General features: G+C 38.4%; 1 protein-coding gene across 12 annotated transcripts in view; it reads left to right on the plus strand.

The window, feature by feature from the left end:
• Nucleotides 1-27,930, plus strand: part of RBPMS (RNA binding protein, mRNA processing factor) — a 176,294-nt gene that overhangs the window by 60,276 nt on the left and 88,088 nt on the right. For 10 of the 12 annotated variants that reach the window (XR_002085072.2, XR_002085071.2, XR_008421578.1 and 7 more), the window contains 3 exons: nt 17,801-17,878; nt 20,851-20,889; nt 22,146-22,208. The exons of 1 other annotated variant lie outside the window; for it this stretch is intronic. Coding sequence is in view for 6 of the 11 variants with exons in the window: in XM_019466824.2 (XP_019322369.2) it covers nt 17,801-17,878; nt 20,851-20,889; nt 22,146-22,208 (180 nt within the window). In the remaining 5 variants the exon portion in view is untranslated. One more of the 12 variants, XM_019466825.2, reaches the window with a different exon arrangement.

Consider the following 27,930-nt stretch of genomic DNA (forward strand, 5'->3'; position numbering starts at 1 on the left):
AACAGTCTTAGAAACCACTGAATCTGTTATTTGTGTAAAACCATGATTAAATTAAGTAATGTTACCTAGTTTGGGATCTCAAATTCTTATATTTTATAAATTTATGGTTTAAAATTTTTTTTTTTAATTTTTTTAATGTTTATTTATTTTTGACAGAAAGACAGAGCATGAGCAGGGGAGGAGCAGAGAGAGAGAGAGGGAGACACAGAATCCAAAGCAGGCTCTAGGCTCTGAGCTCTCAGCACAGAGCCTGATGCAGGGCTCAAACTCACAGACCGCAAGATCATGACCTGAGCTTAATTCGGACGCTCAACTGACTGAGCCACCCAGGCGCCCTTCTTTTTTTTTTTTTTTTTTTTTTTAATGTTTTTATTTATTTTTGAGACAGAGAGAGCATGAGCCAGGGGAGGGATAGAGAGAGAGGGAGACAGAATCTGAAGCAGGCTCCAGACTCTGAGCTGTCAGCACAGAGCCCGACGCGGGGCTCCAACTCACAGACTGTGAGATCCTGACCTGAGCTGAAGTTGGATGCTTAACCAACTGAGCCACCCAGGTGCCCCTGGTTTTAAGTTCTTAATTGTTTTTGTTTTTAATTTTTTTTTTTTTTGCGTTTATTTATTTTTGAGACAGAGAGAGACAGAGCGTGAACGGGGGAGGGTCAGAGAGAGAGGGAGACACAGAATCCGAAACAGGCTCCAGGCTCTGAGCTGTCAGCACAGAACCTGATGCGGGGCTCGAACTCACTACCCCAGATCATTACCTGAGCCAAAGTCCCACACTTAACCAACTGAGCCACCCAGGTGCCCCTTAATTGTTTTTAATGGATAGATAAAAAGGGAGCCTTTTCCTCTTAGAATTAAAACCTGACCTTTCTATGCAATAATTTAAATAACACCCAATTATGACTTTCTCCAGGATGAGTGTATCATTCTTAAATGTCAGATGCAGGAGGAAACTTAGATCCCTAATCTAAGGAGATTTAGATCCCTAATTCAAGATTATAGTGATAGGTGAATAAGATATGGTATCTGCTCTCAAGGAATTTATGGTTTAATTGGGAAGGACTTAACTAAAGCCCGTGAAGCAGTTTGGGAACAGAATGAGACACATGACTGTGGTACAGCAGTGCAACAGGAGTTCAAAGAAGGAAGGAGAGAATTGGAGCACTTGCAAGAAACCTCCTTCCTTGGCAAAAGAGAAGACTTGATTTGGGCTTCTAAGTCCAGAAGTAACCTTTCTACACAAGTGAAGAATAAGTATGAAAGAAAAGGCTGTTAGCCTAGAATTAAGCAAGGTGTGGTGTTAAGATTCACCCATTAGAGCAAGAAAGTGCTCAGGGAAGGAAGAAAAGTGGCAGAAGAGAAGGGAATCATATTTATGGAATGTTTATGTGGTGAGGAAACCGATTTTGTTAGTAGTGCTGATTGTGAAGTCAGAAAAACAATAGTTCTGTTATAGTCTTTTCTAAAATCTTGTGTGTGTGTATGTATATACATTTATTCTGTTTTTTAGAAATTTTTGAGCCATAAGGTGACTGCAGATAAAACCTAAATTTTTTTGATGAACGGTGTACTTTCCACCGCAGATTAAGACATGTGGAAGAAAATAAATGATGCTTGTGCTAGCCTTAGAGGGTCATCTAAAGGTTGTGGGCCAGTTGTCCAAGCACTGCTTACAGCTGGATGGTGTCAGAAGGAGGAGGGTATGAGGTTAGGGTTCCATAGTCCTCTTGCCTGGGCTCATAGTACCTGTGATACAATTTCAGGTAGCAAAAAAAAAAAAAAAAAAAAAAAAAAAAAAGGTATCATATGTGGCATTAAGCATACTAAAAAGATTTTTTTTTTTTTAAGTCATGCGTATATTGTAGTTTGGTATATACATACATTGTCTTAGATTTCTGGTGAGGTTTTATATTCTGTTGTATTCAGAACATAGGGAAATTCTTCCATGAGGTGCCAAATAAATTACACTTTGATAAATAGGTTAGGAGAATAGCCATTTGGAAGAACAATTGAGAAGTTTTGGCAAAACAGCAGCATATCTGAGATGTTGGTTGTATCTTCATTTGGTCATATTAGAGCACAGACTCTCTGGAACTGTGATAACTGTTTTAGATGTGCATATCTGAGTCTGTATTCTGGCTAGAGCTGGGCTGGCACAACCAGGTTCTAGGGAGATCACCGACAGGTTGAGTCATGTCCACTCTGAACAATCCTTCACATGCCCCAGGTTCTCTGACAATCTTGAGAATTTTTCCTCAGTTGGAAAGGAACAGTTTTGGAAACTGCCTTAGCTGTTTGAAATTCACAAAATGGAAAATAATGAGCTGGTTTCTGTAAAATGCACTGGTTTGTGCTCTTTACAAGTACTTTATGTCACAGGTGCATACCATGTTAAACTTGGAAAGGAATTCCAGGTTCCTGAAAGGGAGTGAAAGTGGTAGAGGTAGTGTGAATAACAGCATTTCACTCTGGAAATCCACTATTAATAATGAAATATTTGTCTTCGATGATACGCAGTTTGCGCAGTGGTCATGTTATTTATTTATTTACTTATTTAATGTTTATTTTTGAGAGAGATAGAATGCAACCAGGGGAGGGGCAGAGAGAGAGAGAGAGAGAGAGAGAGAGAGAATATGAATCTGAAACAGGCTCCAGACTCCAAGCTGTCAGCACAGAGCCTGATGGGGGCCTCGAACTCATGAGCTATGAGATAGATCATGACCTGAACTGAAGCTGGGTTCTTAACCGACTGAGCCACCCAGCTGCCCCATGGTTTTTATTTAATAGCTACTTTTAGAATACTGTTTATTATGGGTAACTTTTCAGAGTCTCTTCAGCTGGCTAAATGAAGTCCTCTAAGTTTTTGGATTTGAATAATTTCATTCTTTAGTGTTTATTCTACCCCATCAGCAAGAAGTGTTAACTAGATAGCAGTGGAAGGACTCTGTTTACTTATTTAACAAAGACTTATATAATGTGTCAGGTACTTTTCTAAATGCTTTACAAATAAATAGTCACTTATTTAAACCTCTTAGCAACCTTATGAGGTAAGTTTTATATCTCCCACTTTATAGATGAGGAAACTGAGGCTCTGTTTGGTTTGTAAGTTGTCTAAGATTATTCAGATAATAGACATTGGAGCTGGGATTCAAATCCAGGCAATCTAGCTCTGGAGTTTGCGTGCTTAAAATACTGTGCTCTGTTAGCGTACATAGATTTAATCATGACCATTAGGTCAGTGTTTGTGATAACTGACTGCACATCAGTAGCTCTTTAGCCCATTTATCTTGCTTTGTGCTGACAGCTCTGCTGAATTCTTGAAATGTGTGGTTTACGATGTCACTATGTTTTATTACATGAATCATAAATAAAAAATACAATTTAAATATACATAAATATCTAGTGAAATGTGTATATTTCAGTGGCTTGATTGAAAAGTTCTCAGTGGCAAGAACTAGGTCTTCTTGACTGATGTCCTTTGATTCTGGTAATGCCTTTACCAAAAACCCATCCTTTCACTGGACCTGTGGACTCGGAATGGAACCTGGAGACGGACTGTCCTACACCTTCACTTTCTCAATAAGGAAAGGGAGGCTCAGAGAGGTCAGTGTCCAAGCCCTCAACAGCTAGTTTTGAAGCAGAGATGGGAATTAAACCACTAGGTTCAATTTAGTGGTATTTTCCTTCCATTACAGTAATTGAAAAGTTTGTGCTGTGGGAGTTCAGATTACATATCTAACATTTTTAAATAGTTTAGATCCATCTGTAAAGCATGTATTACTTTTGTTAATATAGGTTATTTCTCAGCTCCTCAAACCTCACTCATCATTTCTTTGTTTCTGACATTTGTTAGGTCTTCCATTGTGCCTGAGCAACACATACAGTTCTACTTAAAAATCCTGCCGAGTTTTCAGACGCCTGCATCTATTTACATAATTATACATACGCATAAGTAATATATTAACTTAATACTGACTTGATTCAAATGACCACATAAATGGTTTACAGACAGAGGCGGTTATCAAATTGAACAAATAGCGTCTCACTGGAAAGGTAGTTCCTGTAGTAGGCTGTGGAATTATTAGTTGTGGCCTAAATACATTGAAGGTATTCTGGATTTGGAAATTCCTGTGATTGGAAAAGCTATGATAATCTAAATTTAAAAGTGGAAGCTTACTCTTACTGGAAGAACACATTATAAGCACTGCGCTTTGCAGTGTTTGAAGAAAGTAACTAATTTATGAATTACAGGAAGTAGCCAACTTAAAGTAGGTTGTATTCCAAATATTCGTCTTTCAGTCATGTGGTGTTTTAAATGCAAACAAGTATTGGCTGAATAAATTTTCACACACAAACAGGTTTAGAAAAGTAGGTGGTTATTAAGAGAGCTTACCAAAGCCCTGTTCATATGGGATGTAGCCTGCATATATGTCTGTGTTCTCTGAACTTTCTGGGCTTGACCCTCTTAATCTTTTCCCTGATGATAGTTAAAATAGCAAATATATCAATTCAAAATATTTTAATTTCCTGTATCATGTGAGATCTATCTTGAATGAGATATAATCAAAGTAGAACATAGCTAAGATATCATGTACTACAATAAAAGGTAGTGATTGAATACATCAAGAAAATTGTAATTTGAGTACAACACACTTCCTTTAAGAGTTGCATTTTTTATATATATTATAAATATATACATTTATTACATATATATATATATATATATATATATATATATATATATATATATATAATATCTTGCCACTTAAAAAATCAATGAAGAAAAGACCAGTCTTCTGATAGAGCTTGGAAATGCAAAGGAATTTATAACTATATAGTTTCACATCCTAGTTTTACCAGCTGATATAAATGTCCTGATTAATGTTTATGTAATTATTTGTCAGGTTTGTCAGGCTTTTTTTTTTTTTTTTTTTAATGTTATTTAAAAAAAAAAAAATTTTAACATTTATTTATTTATTTTTGAGACAGAGAGAGATAGAGCATGAACGGGGGAGGGTCAGAGAGAGAGGGAGACACAGAATCCGAAACAGGCTCCAGGCTCTGAGCTGTCAGCACAGAGCCTGATGCGGGGCTCGAACTCACAGACTGTGAGATCATGACCTGAGCTGAAGTCGGACGCTTAACCGACTGAGCCACCCAGGTGCCCCTTTAATGTTTATTTTTGAGAGTGAGTGCAAGCGGGGACGGGGCAGAGAGAGAGGGACAGAGGATCCGAAGCAGGCTCAGCACTGAGAGCAGTGAGCCAGATATGGGGCTCGAACTCCTGAACTGTGAGGTCATGACCTGAACCAAAGTCGGACACTCAACAGACTAAGCCACCCAGGTGCCCCGTTTGTGTTAGTTTTTTTAAGTGCGTAGTGTAAACTTTTAGATGATTGATAGTTCATATACTATAAGAAGTAATACAGAGAGATCCTGTGTGCCTTTTCCCTAATGATACATCTTGTAAAACATCTTGTAGCACAATATCACAATCAGGAAATTCACATTGATGGAATCCACTCATTTTCTTAAGATTTCCCCAGTTTTGTGTGTGTGGTGTCCTATGTAATTTTATCACGTGCAGGTGTGTGTATCCACCACCACCGTATTTAAGATTATATAGATTAGCCCCATTACCACAAGGAATCCTTGTCATTGCCTTCATAAAACTGCGTATCCCCCTCCACCTCTTAGTCCTCCTTTGTCCTTAACTCTTGCAAACTCATTTGCTTTTCATCTCTGTAATTTCATTTCAAGAATGTCCTATAAAAAGAATCAGGCAGTATGTAACCTTTAGGAATTGTTTTACTTTTTACTCAGCATAATTCCCTTGAGATTTATCTATGTTTTTTTGTATTAATAGTTTATTGCTTTTTATTGCTGAGTGATATTCCATGGCAGAGGTATACCCGTTTGTTTAACCATTCACCCTTTAAAGGAGATCTGGCTTATTTGTTTGGTAATTATGAATCAAAGGTTTCTGAATATTTGTGTACGGGTTTTTGTGTGAACATAAATCTTCATTTCTCTCGGATAAAAAGACTCAAGAGTGCAATTGCTAGGTTGTATAGTAATTGCTTTTTTTTTTTTTTTTTTTGGTAAGTTTATTTCTGAGAGAGAGTGTGCAAGTGCACTTTCAGGGGAGGAGCAGAGAGAGAGAGAGAGAGAGAGAGAGAGAGAGAGAGAGAGAAAATCCCAAGGAGGCTCTCTGCTGACAGCATAGAGCCCAGCTTGGGGCTTGAACTCAAAAACTGTGAGATCATGACCTAGCTGAAATAAGAGACGCTAACTGACTGGGGCACCCAGGCACACACCGGTAATTGCATTTTTTGCTAAGAAACTGCCAAACTGTTTTCTAGACTGTGATTGTACCTTTTTATATTCCTGCCAGCAGTGTATCTAAGACATAGGGTTTCTTCACATCCTTTCCAACGTTGGTATTCTCTTTATTTTTGTATCCGATGAGAGGATTCAATCCACGATGAATGTTAAGCAAGTGGATGATTTAATGAATTTTGGATACTAATCGAATGTATAATGTAGCTAAGATATTGTATACAATAAAAAGTAGTGATTAAACAAATCAGAAATGTTCTCAAATTGAGTAACTTGAATGATGCCACTTAATTCATACTTTCAGTTTCCCGTAAAAGTAGGTAGGAAGAGGGCAGATGTTGTTATGTCCAAATTAAAGATTTTAGAGATTGATAATTTGCCTAATATCACTTCAAAATTTGTTTTCTCCTTGATAGGAATACTTAAACCATTAACCTTGATACTTTTTAAAATCTTTAATAGAACGAAAAGAGATTTCTCCTTCCTTCTTTGTTTAACGCTTGTCACATGAGGAAGTAGGAGTTGAGGATGCATGACCAGCTGGGGGGGTAGGGTGCTGGCCAGAGCGGAATTTGCTCCTGGCCTTCTAAAGAGGTAGAGAGATTGGTAATAAAAGGGACTCTAAGTCACACTTTTGAGGTTCATATTGTGGAAAATACTTAAGCATGTTACTTCCTTTTACTGTGCAAACTTTTTACCTTTCGCCCATTTTAAGCCTGTGTGTAACAGTTGCATGATAATATTATCAGTTGCAGCCTCTCTTAGGATTGATTTGCCTTTGGAGCATAAAAATGCATCTTCTTTTGAGTGGTGTAAGCTACTTTAATACAGATAAAAATTTCTGAGTCCTTACTGAGAACCTGGTACTGAACTTGAGGCATTTCACTTCCTATTAATTTATTTAATCCTTCCAGCAAGTTTGTTAAGAAATTACCCCAGAATTTAATGGTTTTAAACATTTGTTATTTCACAGTTTCTAAGGGTCAGGAATTTAGGAGAAGCTATGGTAGGTGGATCTAGCTCAAGTTCTCTTGAGGATACAGTCAGGACATTGTTAGCTGGGGGCTGCAGTCATAAGAAGCGTTGACTGGGGCTGGAAGGTCTTCCAAGATGGCCACATCACATGGCTTTTGACCAGAGGCCTCTCAGTTCCTATCACATGCACACATTTATGTATCTAGTTTCCTGTCTAGGCGAATTCAAACTCTAAATTTTTCTCCATGTTGTCTCTTGAGTATCAGTATGACATGGCAGCTGGCTTCCCCCAGAGCAAATGATCCAAGAGGGCCTGCTTCTGTTGAAGAAGCCACAATGCCTTGTTTGACCCAGTGTTTGAAGTTAACAGACTACATGCTACATGCTAACTACATGCTATCACTTCTGCTGTACTCTGTTCATTAGAGGTGAGTCACTAAGTGAAGCCCACACTGAAGGGGAGGAGAATCCAGCTTCACCTCTTGAATGGAAGAGTACAAAAAATGCTGTGGACATATTTAAAAACTGCCACAAGTAGGTACCATTGTTGTCTCTCGTTCCCAGATGAGGAAATTTCTGAATGGACAGATGAAGGTTCATAGCTAGTGAGTTGCAGAACTGGGATTTGAATCCCAGCAGTGTGGTTCCACATAAGTGCTTATTATTTATTGTTTTAGCACATATCCTCTTTACTGTCTTGAGTACTTATCCTGTTGAATGTGTATAAAAATCACAATTTTATTTCCTCATATTCCTCCATATCTGGATGTTCATAAATTATGTGGCTCTCTCTTATGCCTCATTCCTAGTACTGTGACTCAGTTTCACATTTACTCATTTAGTTCCTTATACAAATACTTGGCACCTACTGTTAAGTACTAGGATGCTCACCACTATCATATGGGGAAGAACATTCAGTTTGAAGGCGAACTGACTTGGCATCGAAGAATTTGAAGTGTATATGGAGTCATTTCTCACAACTACACATGGGGAAACCAACTTTTTCCCACAGCTTTCTAGTTCGTTAGAACTGTGGTGCATTATGGATGGTTATTAAAAGTGCGCTGCAAACTGAAGTTCACAGTGGGATCAAGTTCCTCAGATGAACTTTATCCACTTAAGGTAAAAAACAAATCTTTTACAGCCCTGGGCAGTGTTGGGACCATAGCCCCTGATTCTGAATTTTTTTTCGGGTACTTTGTGACTACAAAAAACTGCTTGGGATAGCTTTTTCTGTATAGCTGGGAGAGGTGGAATGACTTTTTTTCTTATTTTGTGAAGCAGATCTGTTCAGTCATCTGAACTATGCAGAAGGAGAAAGAAAGGGCTTGAGATTTTGGTAAGCTCTTCTTCCGCTTGTACTTCATTTTGTCAGTGCATGGAAAAGGCTGTATGCGGATAGCCCAGAATAATCTTTCGGACATTCAACTTCATCGTACTCTATAGGATTAAAATCCTAAGGGCAAGTGCACATTAGGGGATTAAAATGCAAACTTCAGTTTACAATACACAGCATTAATGAATATGTTTGAAAATCTTCACGTTTTAGCAATGCAGGCAGTATAATTGAATGAAGAGTAGGATTATGTGGGCTATCCAAGGTTGAAACAGAGTTAGCCATCAGAAAGTTGACTTAAAAGGGACTAAGGGAAGCCAGCATCGATAAGGAGAGGACTAGAGGTAAGAGGGTAAAGCATCCTGATTTTATAAGGAACTTCTTATTGAACTCTAGGAACCTGACAACCATATACTATGTTGGACAGCAACCATGAGCTTCCTAATGGAGTTGAGTTCTTATATGCGCACATTTATGTATGTAGTTTCCTGGGAAACTCTAAATTCCTGACTTGTTTCTGGTACCCACCTCCCTTTGTATCTGACAGGCCTAAGGAAGTTTCTTAATAATGAGGTTAAGGGCCCACATGTACAGACACATCTGCCTATTCTTGGGTAGTTTCAGACCCTAGAAATTCTTGATTTATCTCTTATCCTTTTAGATATATAGCAGACGTGAGGTATGGCCTAGGTTGGACTTTGGTCTTAAGCAGTTGTATAAACCTGGGAGATGATGAGACCATCTGATTGACTATAAATTGACATTGGATTGGGCCAGGATATCTCCTCAGTGAACACAGTGGTGTGGTGTACCCAGTGCTAACTTGCTGTCTCTGTTTCCTTTGCATATTCTGAGCCCTGCACATACGAGTTTATGGAACCATGGTGGTTCTACTTCTGTATGTGCTCCCATGAGTCTTCTTCCTTCTTTCCCTGATCTTACTGGAAACTTTCTGATCACTTTGGCAAAGGTACCCTGGTGTCCAGGGGCCCAAAGTAAGACTCTAAATTTGGTTATTCTATGGATACTGATCTTCTACAACGGGATGTCACTCAGGGCAAACACTAGTGGATCCCTCAGAGCTAGGAAGACTTGCAATATGGATAATTACGTTTTAGATGATCAATCTAAAACTACAACCTGGGAGTTTATAACAGCAACATGGTAATAACTCTTCTATCCCATGGTTAATCGCTCCTTGGTGTCTGTAGCACCCTGGCCTCCTGAACCACAGCGTAACCTTCCCAGGGCTAGTAATGGAATGTGTCTTTAAGTCCAGTAGGGGGCCAGGAGAGTGGAACTTGACCACTTATCCCATCTTGAAATCCATGCCAATAAGAAACTGGAGCTTGACCAAAGGCCGGTCAGTTTCTCTTGAGCTGCAACCAGAATAAAATTCCTGGCAGACCATTTTAATGATTGTGGTAATCCATTTTCATAGTGGCAATACATGAATGTGAAATCATAGCAGGCCAACAAAGCAGCCTTTGGAAATGAGATGACAAAGCCATCCTCAGCAGGATTCACTGTTGGGAGTTTTTTGTTTCAGGTGATGCTTACAGAAGAAGCAAATAATTAAATCCATCAATACTTTATTTAAAGAGAGTAAAATAATCTGTATGTAAAATTTAAAAACCGGGCTCTGAACCTCCTCCCCTGCCTTGTGTGTTAAAACAACCCAGTGCTATGGGGTTTATGCTGCACAGATATGTGGAGCTCTTTAACTTTTCTGTCCCTGAAACCAAGTTTATATTACATGATCTCCCAGAAGAAAGCTGGCACTTCCTTGGGAGTTGGAGAGTGCATGATCCCTGTGTTGTTGTTTTAGTGGGAAGTAGGGTGTTGACAAACCAAGAGACCCTTTTGACTGAAGCGAGGATGGTCCTGCTCCTAGGCCCTTAATTTAGAGTCATTGATGCCTGTTTTTAGTTAGATTTTATTTTTGGTGAAGGTACAAAGAAACACTGACTTTTGTCAGAATTGGAATGTGAAGCAAATTAAATGAATATATATACTTCTGCTGCATCAGGTTTGTCCCTATGGAGCCACAGGCAGAAAAATGAGACCAGCTAAGGACAGAAGGATAGGTTGGACCCAAGGTTCCTATTTCCAAATGAAGGAGATCTCTGTGGGCTGTGTGTATTCTCTTTTTAAGAAATGGTTTATGCTTCTGAATATTTAAATGCCTATGTGTATAAATATGTAAAATTAAAGTTCTCTGTAATAATTCCACCTTCCCTGCTATTGACAGAACAGTAATTTAGTAAACATTATTTCAGTACCTTTCTTTTTTCTTAAGCATCTACTAACTCATAACAACACTTAAAAGAATTAAACTGGGATTATAGACAAATTCTGGTGTTTGCCTTTTCACTTAATAGTCAGGAGCCTTTGTCAGTAGACCTGGTTATCTACTCATCATTTTAAATGTGCAAGCTAGTAATTTTGAATATTTTTTCAAAAAACCTTGTGGATTGTTAATTCATAGTGGATTTGGGATTTATTTATACAAAAGTATATTTAAATCATTATTAAGTTGAAATGGGAGTGATTTTACTAGTAACCATATATTGATCTCTCTATGTTGTTGCGTGTACAGTCCTGAATTTTTGTGATCTGTTTGTCTTTTGGTCTACATTTTCAGTCTTTTTCATTTTTCTCCCTTGCTTGTGATTCTTTTTATCTCCTTTCCTTTTCTTTTAAACTTGTCTCTAATAATGTTAACCTTTTCTGCCTTTTTGTCATATGAGTATTTGTCATTTGATGTTGTAACCATACTGATCTAGGTTGTGCCTGGGAAATTTGGTTACCTCCTCTTGTTTACCATGTTGTCAGCCAAGAGGTGTCGACATGCGAGCATTTATTGTCTCCTGTGAATATACAGTATTCTTTTGTAGATTTCTAAAGTAATCCAAGAGAGATTTATAGACTATACACTCTGTGCCTAGGATTATGCTTACTACCAAATAAGAGTACCAAATACTCTAAAACAATTTGAAAGACCTTTGAAACACACAAGTATACTTACAGATAAGAATGGGTACCCCAAAAGAAAGACTTAAACCTATAGCACCTTTGAAAGCTTCTTTTGGAGTTTGCATTTATAGGTTTAAGAATTTGGGTAGGTGGATAGAGAGCTTGCAGGGGATAGATTATCATAGATAGAAGTACCCTATGGGCTTCACTCATTAGAATGATGCAAATTAGTGACTTCCGTAGTTAATCATGAATCATTTAGAAAATGAGAACTAGCTTTTCCCAATCCTGTGAATTTGAGATGTACCTCAAGAGGTCAGCTCAGAGCAGCTAGAAGTGATCCCTAACATCTTATAAACACCTAAAAAACATCCACAGAAAATGCCCGTAGGCCTAGAGTCTTTGGCCGCTATGGTGTTTACCAGATAGGGCCGCTGGCTGTAAAGTGTGATTCCTGCTGTGTACTGAAATGAAGCGTTTGTTGGTTTATATTTTAATGTCTAGATTACCTGCAGGATAATGTGTGTTCTTTGTTAAACATAGGATCTTTCCATTTCAAGGCCTACGTTGACCTTTTTGTCCAGGAAAACACAAACCTGACACAATGACTTTACTTACTAAATTAGAGTTTATTGAAGTCCGTCACTGAAACGTGGCTTGTCTTTCTGGTGGGAACTGGCACTGCCACTGAAGAACACATGGTTAGTTTTATCCAAAATGTAACTAGGGCCTCTAGAGGGAATGCCAGATAAGTGAGCAAAGAAGTCTCCTTGCTCTTACTGTCCAGCACAGGAGATTTCCCCTGGCATTTCCTTCAGTTCTTTTGTGGCAAAGATGAAATCGGAGGTACATCCACAGAATCCATCAGAGTCCCTTTGGGATAGAGCTGTCAGCAGCTTCATGTCTTGCACTTCTATGAGGCATGTTGTGTCCTTGACTAAGAAATGTGTTTCCCCATGTGTCTGATAAAGTAAACATCTGTGATGCTAGAGGCTAGCGCCAGGCACATCTGTATCCACAGACACTTCTGGTATGTTAAGGGCTGCCTTGGACAGTGATTGACCTGCCACAAAGTTCATTTGGTATCATTCATTTGTTATTTTGGGGGACCTTTTTTTCCTGACTGATCATTTATGTGTCTCAAACTTTTCTTTCACTTTTGGTTTCTTTGTGAATGAATTAAGCTTTCTGTTACCATATTTATTTGTATGTTCTGTCTCCTTCACTGGTCCTAAGCTCCCTGCAAGCAAGAAGCATGCTTTTTACCTTTGTGATTTCCACAGACATGGTAAAGACAAATGTTTTGCTATATAATGGTTAAGATTAAAAAAAAAAAAAGTGTGGGGGTGAGAAGAATGGGGGGGAACTAAACTTGTCTTAAAAAAAAAACAACTTTTTTTTAATGTTTATTTTCTTTCCGAGGGGGAGAGAGACAGAGCGCGAGTGCGGGAGGGGCAGAGAAAGAGGGAGACAGAATCCAAAGCAGGCTCCAGGCTCTGAGCTGTCAGCACAGAGTCCCCGACGCGGGGCTTGAGCTCACAAACTGCGAGATCGTACCTGAGCCGAAGTCGGATGCTTAACCAACTGAGCCACCCAGGCACCTCCCCCCCCCCCTTTTTTTTTTATATCCACGATCTAGAGCCCAGTCACAAGGAAAAAAGCATGAGTTAGATATTCAGGAAGAGTTTTTTCCATTCATTATCCATGATTTTTTTTTTTTAACTTAAATGTCCTAGTCTGAGGAGATCTAAAAAGGATTCAAAGCATGTAGATTCCAAGCACTGTATTTGTGAGCTTTAGTTGTACTCATAAATATATAATGTAACTATTTGAAAATTATTTCTCCTAGCCAATGTGTTTTGTCAGAGGAGAGAATCTCTCTTCAGTGAGAGAAGAGATATCTTGGCAGCTTCTTGAAACAGATTCACTAGATTATAGGAAATGTAACTTGTGTCCATGTGTAAGTAAAATACTAGACATTTTAGTTGCCTCCAGTTTGAACAGAATTACTGCTTTGAGCCTCTTGTCATCTGTGAGTGCATGGCAAGCTTAGGGCTAATGGGAGTTCAATTTTTTTTCATGTATAACACTTTGAGATACTAAAATCAGCATCACTTCTAATTCTGAAATGTTTACATTAAAAGTTTCCTCTGTAAACTTAAAAATTCTTATTGATGTAAATACTGACATTGTTTATAGTTTCCTAAAGAAAACAATAAAAAAAATCTAGGCAGTTCTCCACAAAATAAAGTTATCTAGTACATGCATATCATTTAAAAAAGTATAAATAAGCTAATAAACATTAAAATCACTTCTTCCACCACTCAGGGCTAACCCATATAAATATACCCATTTTTGTGTATATGTCCTGCAAACGCATGTTATACCTCTCAATACATATGTGTGTGGGCTGTTTTACAGAATAAAATCAAACTATTTGTACTTTTTCCTTGAACGTTCTTTTTCTTAGACATAATTTTTATTGCATAATACTGCATTTTGATGTAAATGAACCTTTATTTAAAAAAATTTTTTTAACGTTTTTATTTTTTGAGAGGATGTGAGCGGGGGAGTTGCAGAGAGAGAGAGAGAGACACACACAGAATCTGAAGCAGGCTCCAGGCTCCAAGCTGTCAGCACAGAGCCTGTCGCAGGGCTCAAACTCAGGAACCGTTGAGATCATGACCTGAGCCAAAGTCAGACACATACCCGACTGGGCCACCTACGTGCCCCTGAACCTTGATTTATATCAAGTCATATTTTGATAACCCCCAGATTTCTATTTTGCTGGTAAACTGTTTGACTTGTAAGTTTGTAAAGTATTTTTCTTTAGAACAATACTATAAATGGTAGTTTACTTTCTAAGTTAACTCCCTAAATTTTAATTAATATGTCACATAGCTAATGGACAAATGGTACTCCAGTGTTTAAACCATAGAATCTGCTTATTACATTATTTCCTTGGAAATCTGTAATCCAGTCAGTACCTGGCATAATGTCAGACATAATGGGTACTCAGCAAAATTTGAGTGAATGGGAGCTGGGATTCCCTCTCTTCCAGAGTGTCCTGGCTAGAGCAGCCAGGGACAGATGGTGTTTACTTACTTGGACTGTGGGAAGAACATTGTTGATGGCAGGGAGGGCATACTGAATACAGGATTCCCTCATCATCTGTGTCTTTGGCAGTTGTCAGTAATTTGGCCTTAGCTTTGGTAAAACAAAGTTCCTGGAAAAAGGAGTCTTTATCTCTGGCAAAGTTGAGGGAGACGGGAGAAGGCAAAAGGTAAATTGAATCTAATCAGCATTTGTAAAACAGTACTATCCAAGAGCAATGGAATACACATTTGTTTTTAAATACACAGCATTTATCATGTTATGGGCCATAAAAGAAGGAATTGAAGGGCAGTTGTTTAAAAATTAAGCCTTATACCTACCATATCATTCAGCTCTTCCACTCCTAGGTAATTAACCAAGAAGAAAGAAAACCTATATCCATACAAAGACTTGTACAAATCGATGCATGTTCATCTCCAAAGCCATTTTATTTGTAAAAGCAAAAACTAGAAGTAACCCAAATGTACCATCAGTTGAATGGATAAATGAACTGTGGTGTATCCATACAACCGAATACTACTCAATAATGAAAAGGAATAGACTATTAACAGTGGATGAATCTCAGAATAGTTATGCTGAAGTAAAAAATCCAGCCAAAAAGAATACATACTTTATGGCTCCATTTGTATAAACATTGCACCATCCATAATCCTAGTGACAGAAGGCACAGATCAGTGATTGCCTGGGGATGTGGATGGTAGGACAGGGTAGCAGGAAACTTAGGTGATGGATATGTTAATTATCTTGATTGTTGTTCTGGTTTCATAGGTTATAATATGTGGAAACTTATCAAATTGTAGGGGTGCCTGGGTGGCTCAGTTGGTCAAGTATCTGACTCTTGATCTTGGCTCAGGTCATGATCTCACGGCTGGTGGGATTGAGCCCTGCTTTGGGCTTTGCACTGACAGCATGGAGCCTGCTTGGGATTCTCTCTCCCCCTGTGCCCCTCCCCTGGTCATGAATGTGCACGCACACTCTCTCAATTAAGTTTTTTTTTTTTTTTTTTAATATTTATCAAATTGTAAATAAAATGTACAGTTTATTATGTAGTTGGCCCTTGATCCCTGGGGGGATTAGGAGCACCGATCGTCTGCACAGTCAAAATCCACATGTAACCTCTATCTCCCTTATTAATAGCCTACTATTGACTAGGAGTTTTACCAATAACATAAACACATAGTTTGTATGTTATGTATTTTGTATGCTGTATTCTTACAATAAAATAAGCTGAGAAAAGTTATTAAGAAAATCATAGGGAAGAGAAAATACATTTACAGTACTAAACTGTATTGGGGGGAAAAATGTGCCTGTAAGTAGACCAGTTCAAACCTGTGTTCGTGGGTCAACTGTATATCAATTATAGCACAATAAAGTTATCTAAAATATGAATGAATAAAAACAAGGCCCTCATGATTCTGAGGCTGTTTACATCATCATAGTGTTGATTACACACCTGCATGCAAATGGCATGATATTTTACTGTCTGCTGGGTCAATAAAGGGTCTTGCCTGCTTTTTGCTTCTTCACAACCAGAATCAATAGAAAGTGTTAGGGTTCTAGAAAATCTCCCAGTTTTGCAGTGAGGAAAAATCTAGATTTATAGATGGTTAACAATACGGCATTGAATTTTTCTTAAGGTAGCAACATGATTTCTAATGCCGAACTTCATCAAATTGTATCAGCCTGAGTAGAGAAGAATAGAATATGTGGGGGTGGAGTCAAATTTTCTAGAAATAGAGTAGAATGGTGGTTACCAGGGGATCAAGATGGGGGAGACACAAGATGTTGGCCAGAGATTACAAATTTCCAGCTAGAAATTGTAGAAGTTATGGGTATCTAATGCTCAGCACTGTGATTATAGCTAACAATACTGTATTCCTTATACTGGAAAGTCAGAGTAGATCTTAAATGTTTTCACCACAAAAAAAGAAATGGTTGCTTATGTGACACAGTAGCTAACGCTATGGTGGTGATTACCAGTATATAAGTATATTGAACCATTACGTTGTACGTCTTAAACTTCCACAATGTTACATGTTCATTATATCTCATTGTGTGTGGGAAGGTGTAGAAAACTTGACTGAAGGCACACAAAACACTAAAATAAGTAGAAAGAAAACCTGGTGATGATAATTCAGTGATTTCTCCTTGCCAATTCAGTGAACACCAGATTCCTGAGGCATTGACTTTTGATGCCCCCTGTGGTTTGTTCTTCAGATACCTGTTCAGTTTTGGCTTACCCTTCTTCCAGAATATACTGTGCCATCACCCTCTTCATTGCCTTGGTTATTAGTATTTTCTCTGCCTCTGAGTCTTGCCCATTTCCTCTTACACTTTGTGTGATAATATTCTACCTATTCTTTAAGTTCCCAGTCAAATGCTAACATGTTTTTTCTGATCCTCCCAAATGAAAGTGTGTCATCAGTGTTCTGTATTTTGGTAGAAATCAATCACATAATTTGTACCTTAGGCCTCATGGGGTATAGGTCAGTGAAGTCTTCCCTGCTGTTTTGGAACTGAGCAGATGGAGAGTTATGCATTTTGTCTACTATTTAGATATGTTAGGGTTATGCAACAAACTTTTTACATTTATTAAAATTAATTGTTAATGCCGACGAGGGAGAGGCAAGGACAAACATGAAAAACCAAAAGTTGTTCCGATTTTTATTTTGGAACCGTGTTTTGCAGTCATTTGATATAGACCAGACAAGTGGTAGATTTGCTGTTCTCATGACTTCTGTTTTTCTTAAGCTCATATTTTAACTCTGTAGACCTTCTCTTCCCTTCATAGTGTTAGAACCAGGTAGTGGCTAATTGGGAAAGGAGAAATAAGTTTGTAAACTTAAATCAGCCAGGGGTAATTCACTCTGAGTAATTCCATAGAAATATTCAGGAGTTGCTTATTGGCATCTTAATGTTAGAATGTTAGTTGGGTTATGGAAAAAATACGAACTGGGTAGGACTCGTGAAGTATATGAAGGAATGTATTTTTGAGATTACAAGTGATAGCTGTTCTCTGGATTGTTCACTGTCTTGATCACTTCTGTTTATTTTCCAGGTCCGGACCCTATTTGTCAGTGGTCTCCCTCTGGATATCAAACCTCGGGAGCTCTATCTGCTTTTCAGACCATTTAAGGTACCTTTTCTCTTTGAGAAATTATAAACGATAAAAAGTATGTGTATAAGCTTCATGGGGGTTTCTGCAGGAAGAAATGATAGGTTTGAGAAAGCATCTTGTAAAGTGACCTTCTTACAGGGTTGGTCAGTAAAGAAGATTTAATCACTCAGTTCCAGTGTATGGTCTTAGGAATGGCTGAAATTGCCTTTGTCCTCCCCAACAGCTAATCTAGAAAAGTCTCTTTTACTAATGTGGACATGCATCGGACTCTTTGGCATGTAGAGCAGGCTTCGTGTCCTCCCTGTTTATCATCTGCCAATTGGGAGTATTCTTCTGAGTGCAGACTACTGAAAATACCATCAATTACTGTTACTTATATTGCCAGTGCAGTAATATAAGTCAAGCCCTATTCCTACAAGGTTTATTAGTTGGAATACTGTTGTTAATATTATTCTTTAGATATATAAGTTAAGTGTACTTTTAAACTAAGTATTTTTAGACAACATAACCACCATTACTTTTTCTGTGAGAAGAATGTCCTAAATCTCATACAAAGTAAAACAGAATTTTAAAGAATTACTTGGTATTCTGGGACATCACGAAATGCTTAACACAGTTGCCTGTCCATTGGGACTATCACGATAAAATCACTTTAGAGATAGTTATTTAACGTTGATAGAATTGAGAACGTAACAGGTAATTGGACCACCAAGGAGAAACCTTGAAGGCTAACCTGTGTGCAGGATAAGAGAAAGATGGGGCCGGGTACGTTGTGGGCTGGAGGCCTAGGCCCTCAAGGAGAGCATGTAGAAGTCATGATAAATTCAGGGCTTGTGTCTGAGCTGGTCAGTGAGGACATGTTAGCAGCAGTGCCTGTCCAGGAGCACATTTAGGATTAGGTGGTGGGCCATCTTGATTAATGATGAAACATCCATCCTGTTGAAGCATGACCCCAGCCACAGAGGCAAGACAGATTGAGGGACAGAATTCAGCTTCTCAGGGAGAAGGAGAGAGTAGGATGTGACAGCTGAAAACATCTGGGTAGGAAAGGAAGAAAGAAGGTTGAAGGGGCAGCCAGTTAAAAACCAGCAAAGGTAAGAATCTAGCTTATGTGCTAGGAAGGCACCATGTATTAATAGACCTGCCTCGATTCTGATAGCCATCCCCTTACCCCCTTACTGTAACAATGATGACAGCACAGAGGGAAACAGAAGGGTTAATCATGCTTAGCTGAGAGGAAGTGGGGGAGAAAAGATGATGGTGTGAGGAGAGTGTCAACTTCATAGGATTTCCTGAACATCTTCTGCAGGGTTGCCATTTCTACTGTCTGTCCCTTTTAATTGATTTGATCATCTAAAAGGACAGAATACTGTTAGGTTTTTGTGTGTTATAGAGAGATTTAGCCAGCAAGCTTCTTACATGAATTACCCCCATTGAAATGTCACCACACTCAATTCAGGTGGGTTGGCCTCAGTTTTTCAAATGAGGAAAGTGAAACTTGTATAACTGAATAAATTTTACTCCAGTTCACACATAACAAATGGCAGGGCTAAGATTCAAACCCAAGCAATTTGCCTCTGCCATCCATGTTCTGAACTAGTCTGTGATACTGCTTTTCTGTTTGTGACTTGGGAGCACAATATATCGCTACCCGTGGTGTTGTACTTGAGTGAAATATCCATTTGTCCTTTGCCTCTGAGGCCTCCAGAGTGTTTAAGCCTCCAAGTTTTTCAGAGACAGTGCACCTTGAAAAAGGAAGAGGCAGGACTGTGAATCATGACCTCTCTGGCCAGAAGAGCTCAAGGCCTTTGAGGTAAAATGTTTACAGTAGCTAATTGGTAACATAGTTCTCCGTTGGGAAGATACGAGGAAGAATCAATCCCAACATCCTGCCCAGAAACCCCAACGCTAGAGTCAGGACCCTGGTACATTCCCAACAACCCTCTTTTAATTAAAGTCCCTGGAGGCTGACCCTAGTCTGCAAATCTGTCTTGGCACTGATATGTGTGGTGGTCAATCATGTCAAGTGGTGTTTTTTTCCCCCTTGTGTCATCCATCAGTACAAGCCACCAGCCATTGATTATTTTCAGAAATAAACACACTTTGTTATCCTTATCCTGAGGAGCCAGGAGGGGCGAAGCGAAGGAGTGAAAAGGGAGGGTTTCTATCCTCCTTGAGGATGAGCTGCAGTAAAAAGCCAACAGGGAGTTTTTGCATGTTCCAGTCGGAATAACAGCATGAAAACTGGCTGCTTCAATAAGTAAGCAAAATAACTCAACAGAATTTAGCATCACTACCTGCTAAACTTTTCCTGGCAGTTTTGAAATTTTGCATAAGTAGTTCTACCTAGTACATTCGTAATGTTTTCATGTTATTTTATAGCAAACACATGACCAAGTCATCACATACTTCCTATCTTACTGAATTTACTCCCTTCACTCTCTTAGTTCTGTAAAATGAAAAAGACCTGTTGACAGGAACCCATCTTCCTACTATTATATAATTTCATTGAAAAAAAAAAAAAGGATAAGAAACATAGATACGTGCATAAATTTCAGGATCTGATTTGTTTTAGGCCTTAAGTGTGGAAGCATAGGTAGATGTGTGTGTGCATGCGTGTGTAAAATTTGCTTTCTCAGTTACCTTAAGAAGCATTTGTAAGAAGAGTTAGATGGTCAGGAGTCAAAGGACTCATTTTTACTTGAGCAAGATGCTATTAAAATTGTTTTTTGGGGGATGCCTGTGTGGGTCAGTCACTTAAGCCTCCAACTCTTGATTTCTGCTCAGGTCATGATCTCATTCGTGGTTTGGGAGTTTGAGCCCTGCTTTGGGCTCTGTGCCAACAGCATGGAGCCTACTTTGAAGGATTCTTTCTCCTTCTCTGACTGCCCCTCCCTTGCTCGCTCACTCAAAAAAACTTTTTTTTTTTTAAATTGTTTTTTTTTCTTATTATCTTTTTTGGTCTAAATTTGGTTCTTCTTAATTTTCAGGGCTACGAGGGTTCTCTTATAAAGCTCACATCTAAGCAGGTAAGAATTTCAAACTTGCATATAAATGATCCAATTCTATAATAAATTTGAATTGACTTTCTTCAGGAATGTTACTGGGGCTGAGCATTCTCTTTTTTTAATTCTCATTAGGATTTGAGTTTTGTTGTTGACTTAAAATTAAGGGTGAGATTGGTTAGGAATTAGCACAGGAAAATGATTCATATTCCATTGTCTCCAGCTAGGATGTCTGAGGCTGTCCCTGAGGAAAGCAAACGTAATGCCTCCAGCATGGTTATATTGGGATTGGTCTGTATATTCAAAACAAATTATCCAAACCCACTTTTATTCCCAATTCTTCCTTTAAAAAAAAAAACAAAACATATAACAGACAAAATTTCGCAGTGTATAAATATCTGTTGATGAGGACTCATGCTGTCTTTCTTGTGTTTTAAACTGCTAAAATCAGGCATAGTCCCCAAGTCTAGAGTGGAGCACAAAAGGTGCAGAATGGAGGGTGGCAATCCATGACCCTGATAGCTTCTAGAAGCTTCTTGAAGATTTTTAACTATATGCTTCCCCCGCCCCCAAAATGCTGAATACCTTACTTAGCATGCTCACCTCTCAGAGTCACTTTTCATCTCTCAATAAGATATTCTCTGATTCATTATAAATAAGCTGTGTTGCAAGCATCTTTCTGGACTAGAAGTCCAAAGGGATTATCACTCCTCTCTATTCAGTTGGAACAATTTGGTTTACCCAGCTAGTTAAACTTTTTTAAGGTATCCCTTGGGATTTGCCATGGAAATGCATTTTGTAAATTTGATCATGCAGTGAGAGTACAGGGCTTTTATCATTGTGTCATTGTATTCCTTGCACTTACAGTGTACCAAAAGGTGATTCGATTCTCTTTCCATTTTAAAAGATGAAGAAACTGAGGTACAGTGAATTTGATTTAGGAAAGTAGAGCCTCTTGACCCAAGTTTTCCTCTATTCTCTTGTTCACTGCTGCTCACCTTCCAACCCCTTCTAGATTTTTTTTTTTTTTTTTTTTTTTTATGATTCTCTAAATCCCCAGCTGTGCCCTTGAAGAACCACTCTCACAATCCCTTTTGATTCATGTTAGAAATTTGGCTAAGCCACTGCGTCATGATTCTTTTGAACTGGCTTTCTTATTTCTTCTACCCATTGCCTGTGGTCATTTCTTTATCTTAGCTCTTCAGTTTGACATCACCTTTGACCCAGAAAAATATATATCCCCTGATTTGTTTTTTCTTCATATTTTTTTCTTTCCTCAGCCCGTAGGTTTTGTCAGTTTTGACAGTCGCTCAGAAGCAGAAGCTGCAAAGAATGCTTTGAATGTAAGTAGTGATGATGTAATCATTGGTGTTTCCTTGTGAGGTGGGGGGAGGTAATACAACCTCTTTGGACAGGAATCACATGGATGGAATATGACTGCTCAATCTGATAGGGAAGGATTCATCAATTAGCTATCTAAAGAGATTTTTCCTGGGGTGCCTGGGTGGCTTAGTCGGTTGAGCATTGGACTTTGGCTCAGGTCATGATCTCACAGTTCATGGGTTTGAGCCCCACATCAGGCTCTGTGCTGACAGTTCGGAGCCTGGAGACTGCTTTGGATTCTGTGTCTCCTTCTCTGCCCCTCCCTTGCTCACGCTCTGTCTCTCTCTCCTCTCTCAAAAGTAAACATCAAAAAATTAAAAAAAAAAAAAAAAAAGATTTTTCCTTGAATTGTGGTCACATGTGCAAACTATTAAACAATGCCCTGCTCTTCTCCAGCTTTTACTGTAATGTTCAAAATACCTGACAATGCCTTATTTTAATTCGGCCCAATCAGTCCCCATGGTCATGTGCAGTTTAGTTTAGCCATTGTTATATTCTCAAAGGCTAAGGCTAACCCAAGAGTAGATCAAAATCTTGGCTTTCCTCATCTCATGAGACTTACATTTTAGGTATGTGGCCTTTTTTTTTTTTTTCTTTTCATTTTAAGGTTATAGTCTTTATTATCCTGGTTTTCCCCAAAGACATTGTGCTATAATAAATGGATGTCAGCTGTAACTGAATAGAGATACCTGTGTTTGGTTTGTAGGCTTCTTGTCTACATATGTTTTGAGACTTGCCAGCTTTATTTTAGCAAATATTTTCCCCCTTTAGTATGCCGGGAAACAAAACGACTTAAGAGGAACCAAGCTGAGAGAAGGTGAAAGGAAGCAGCATTTGAGTTCCAGATGCTGAGGGCTGATCCTGAGGTTAAGAGTTGTAGTGAGAATTCTGGATCCACCCTGCTTCAGGCAGTCGGCCTAACTGGCTGTGAATAAGATTGATGAAAGTGGCCAAAAGGATTTAGGGTACTTCTTAAAAGGCAAGTGGCCCCTAGACTGTCGCGGTCTGAGTGTGATGGTATAGACCTTTGTGTTGCTTTGGAACCTGCAGGTGCTCCTCCCAGCTGCTCCTTTGAGCACCTGGGTGCTAAGGCGGACCATACCGAGGAAGGCTGGAGGGGAGACCTGGTGTCCTGGAGACTCCGAGGGCCAAGGCAGAGGGCCTCCAGGGGGTCTGTTTAGTCATCATAATGGTGTCATTGTGACATGATCTTGAAAGGTTTTTAACCTTTGGAAAAAATGTACACACTCTCAGATGAAATGGTTTGCTTGTTGTTCTGGAACATCTTTGGAATCCAGGAGCTCTGAGGAGCTCAGGATTTTCCTGGATTTGGATAAAGTAACCTTCTGGTGAGAAAAACTGCTTCCACACCCTGTTTGTCTTCCACAGAACAAAATGTAAACCAATTATTTATTGCATACCAGTGGTACACACTAAAATGTAAAAATTGTTTTGATTTTACCATTACATAGATATAGCCAGAATTTTCTCAATATAAACAAATTTTAAGCATATCAAAACTGATTCTGTTTAGATGGCGGTGTTCTTTCATTCTTGCCACCATGTTCTTTGTTGTTGTTCCTATAAAGGAAGTTAACAGCAGTTGAAGCTTGTTTACAGAATGGGTTTTCCATGGCTTTACTGTCTGAAGAACACTAGGCTTTTATATAAAGTGGACTTCTCTCATCTGACAGAGTTATCTGACGGTAACTTGGGAAGCACTCCAAGTGAAACAGTTCAACTTCTATTCTATTCTATGGACCTAAGGGTAACTCTTAATATTTACCTATGGATTATTGAACCTGAGCTTGCTTCTGCTCAGAGGCTGACTTATGAGTGCAGGGCATTTATTGAGCTCTTGGTTGATTTCTTTCTTGACATTTTAATTTTTATATATAAAGCATGAGAGGTCTTTGTACCTTAGAAACCATCCTGTAGTTACAGCTCTGGGAATGGAGACCTGGAAAGGATGGATGGCTCAGTCAGGAAGCATATTAAAACTGCAACTAGAAGTAAGCCTTTTGCATCTTCATCCTGTCTCCTTTGTACAACATCTTGATGCTTGCTTCGTCCATGGAATGTTGCTGTGTTTTTCCTGGTGGCGGTGACAGACTATTTAATGCATATTGTCTGGGACAAACGGTCATGATAAAGTTTGGTGTTATGTGACAATGGAGCAGGATTTCTTTTCTCTACAGAGAAAATGGGCCCGTTCAGGACAATGTACTTAATCGTGCAGCTGACACATTCTCTCTATGATCCCACATATTCTGTTTTCAGGGTCATCTTTTCTAATAGGTGAATTTAAAACATACGGTACTCCTAGCTGTTAGAAAATTTTCTCCTCTCATGTCATTTGTCCAGGCTTCTCTCACAAGCTTTTCCTCACATTCCTTTGGGGAAAAGTTCCACGTTGTAATGTTTTGTCTTATTCTACAATTGAAAAACTAAAGCCTCAGTCCAGTAAGTCTCTCTATATAGAATAGTTCACAGTGTTATGAACCACTTCTCCATGCTTCTCTTGTTGTCTTTCTCAGTCATGGTTACTGTCTGGTTATTAGTATTAATAATCAGTCTTTTCCCAAATGACTGATTTTTAAATGTGCTTTCTTCCATTTTTGGATTAAAGTCATTTTGATAATTTTACAGAAAAACATGTTCACAGTGAATTAAGTGGTAACATTGAACTTTTATCAGGAGGTTATTCAAATCTTCTAAAGTAAATACATTGTATTTTGTTTTTACAGCAAAAACTCCCAACTTAAGCTAAAAATAACCCAAACCCAGACTTCCCTTCAGGTTATCTATGGTTCCATTAATCCACATGATTAGAAGCCCCATCCATTCTTTAATCTGACAGCAAAATATCTGACCTATCCTTCACCCTTTATACACGTTGGTAATTTCCATACTGGCAGTTTACTGTTTTTCATGCTGATGGAAGGGGTTGCTGATAAACCAAAGTGTCTAGTAATCTTTAGGATTTGTTTATAATTTTGGAATGTAAATCAAATATGGTGAGTAATATTGAGAGTTACCCTGGTTTAGTAAAAATTTGTGCAAGTTTTAAAAAGAAAAGGAAATAGAGCAGGTGTAAGGGTAAGGCCCTGAGCAGAGGTGAGAATAAGCCATCCTGGCTTCCTACCAACTGTGAAGACCCCAATATTGCCACTGTTGCCTCGCTGAAATCTTGTTTTAATAAATAAGAGTGATTTGTAGTTAACACTTCAGATCGACAGGCTTGTTGTGGTCCTTGCTTGTGTCAGTTTCCATAACAGGCATTGTCTTACTCTGGTGTTTGGGAATCACTCATCTAAAGTACAGTTGACCCTTGAACATCACAGGGATCAGGGGCTGACCACCCCTTCAGTAAAAAACAAAAACACATCAATAACTTTTGACTCCCTCAAAACTTAATATTCTACTGTTGATCAGAAGCTTTATTGATAATATAGTCAATTAACACATATTGTATGTTATATGTATTGTATATTGTATTATATGTATTGTGTATTGTATTTTTACAATAAAGTAAACTAGAGAAAAGAAATGTTAGGAAAATACATTTACAGTACTGTATTTATTAAAAAAAAGATTTTTTTTTCCATGTAAGTAGGCCCACAGAGTTCAAACCCATGTTGTTCAAGGGTCAGCCGTACCTTGACAGGTTGTGTGTGAACCTCTGGAGTATATGTGCCATTTTGTTTGAAATACCTCTTCCCCTAATTTTATATAGTTGTTACTGGGCTAGGTTTTATTATAGACTCTATTGTAAACTATTATATCAGAATTAGAGAAGTCTGATGCAATCAAACTGTACCATCACTACAATTTGCCTTCACAACTAAACATTGCCTAGATAAACACGATAATTGGCTTTCTCTCAATTATACTAGTTGATGTAAAATATCTCTAATTATCATTGTACCCCCCAAGTCTATTGGATTCTTCTTAAGTTTATTGAGATATAACTCACATAGCATACAATCCATTTGAAGTGTACAGTTCAGCGAGGCACCTGGGTGGCTCAGTGGGTCAAGCATCTGACTTAGGCTCAGGCTATCACCTCGCAGTTCCTGAGTTGAAGCCCTGCATTGGGCTCTCTGCTGTCAGCTCAGAGCCCGTTTCGGATCCTGTGTCTCCCTCTGTCTCTCTGCCCTTCCCCTGTTTGCGCTCTTCCTCAAAAATAATTAACTATTAAAAACGCGCTTAAAAATTGTGCAATTCAATGAGTTTCGATGTCATTCTTAAAATTATACTTAAAATTTTGCCATCTTAGTGATTTTTTAAGTGCACAATTCAGTGGCGTATAATTACATTCACCGTGTTGTGCAGCTATCACCGATATCTGTTTGCAAAACTTTTTCATCATCCCAAACTGTGTAACTGTTAATCAGCACTTCCCAATTTTTCCTTCTAGCCACTGGTTAACCTCTAGTTTATTTTCGGTCTCTAGCCTATTCTGGATATTCGTCCTTTTTGTGTTTGGCTTCTTTCACTTAGTGTAATGTTTTCAAAATTCATCCATGTTGTAGCCTATGTCAGAGCATCGTTCCTTTTTTGGCTGATATATTGTTATATGGGTCTACCATCTTTTATTTATCCATTCATCTGTCGATGTTTGCTTAGGTTATTTTCACCCTTTTGCTCTTGTGAATAATGAACGCTTCAGTGAACATTGGTGTACAAGTATCTGTTTGAGTCTCTCTTTTCAGTTACATTAGCTATACACCTAGGAGTAAAATTGCTGACTCATATGGTAATTTTATCTTCCACTTTTTGAGGAACTTCCAAACCTTTCCATAGTAACTGCACCATTTGAAACTCCCCCCCAGTTATGTATATGGGATTCCAATTTCTCCATATCCTCCCCAATACTTGTTTTTTAAATTAGGATCATCCTAGTAGGTATGAAGTGGTGATTGGGTTCTTGATAAATGCTTTTTGACTGATTTCCATAGATTTGGGTTCTTTTGGAATCCTACCTGACAGAAACTGTTTCTTTTAACAGGGATTAGTAACATTTCTGTGATGTCAATTCTAATCAATAGAACTGTGTTACCATTAAATAGCTTAGTTTACCTGTTGATAAAAGAAGGGTAGGAAAAAACCCCAACCTTTACATGATTCAACCTTAATAAGTTAAGACTTAGGATTTGTGCTCTTTTATGTACAGTATGCAAGACAAAAAGGAATGGTATTTTCTCAAGGTCTAAAAAGACCTTGGAATAGAAATTAAAAAGCAGTTTGGTTTTGAAGAGGAAAAGTGCAGTCATGCAGACTTACAGTGCAAAGAAGCCTTAATAAAGAGAAAATGAAGAGAAATTGAGGGTATGTAGTATTAAATTCTTAATGATTGAGGAAATTTATCAGTTCAGTAGCGGGTATGGTAAAAAGAATTTTTAGGAAAATCTTTAATTTCTAAGAAAGCATGTTGAAAAGGTACTTGATACTGTCACATGTTGAGAAAACAGCCCATCTAATCCAGGGAAACTTTTGCTTTTCCATCCACATAAATTCCCGGCATTGAAGTAAACACTATGGTTATTTATATCACAGTGATTCCAGCCTTGTACACAATTTCAATTTTGTTGAATAGCTTTAGCTCTCCAACTATCGAATTACCAAACAGTATGGCATTAATGAATCCGTTAGTTCTATACCAGACTCCTCCTCATACAC

The sequence above is a fragment of the Panthera pardus genome, unplaced genomic scaffold (assembly GCF_024362965.1).
Source record: "Panthera pardus isolate Hobbes unplaced genomic scaffold, ASM2436296v1 HiC_scaffold_13, whole genome shotgun sequence".
Lineage (NCBI taxonomy): Eukaryota > Metazoa > Chordata > Mammalia > Carnivora > Felidae > Panthera > Panthera pardus.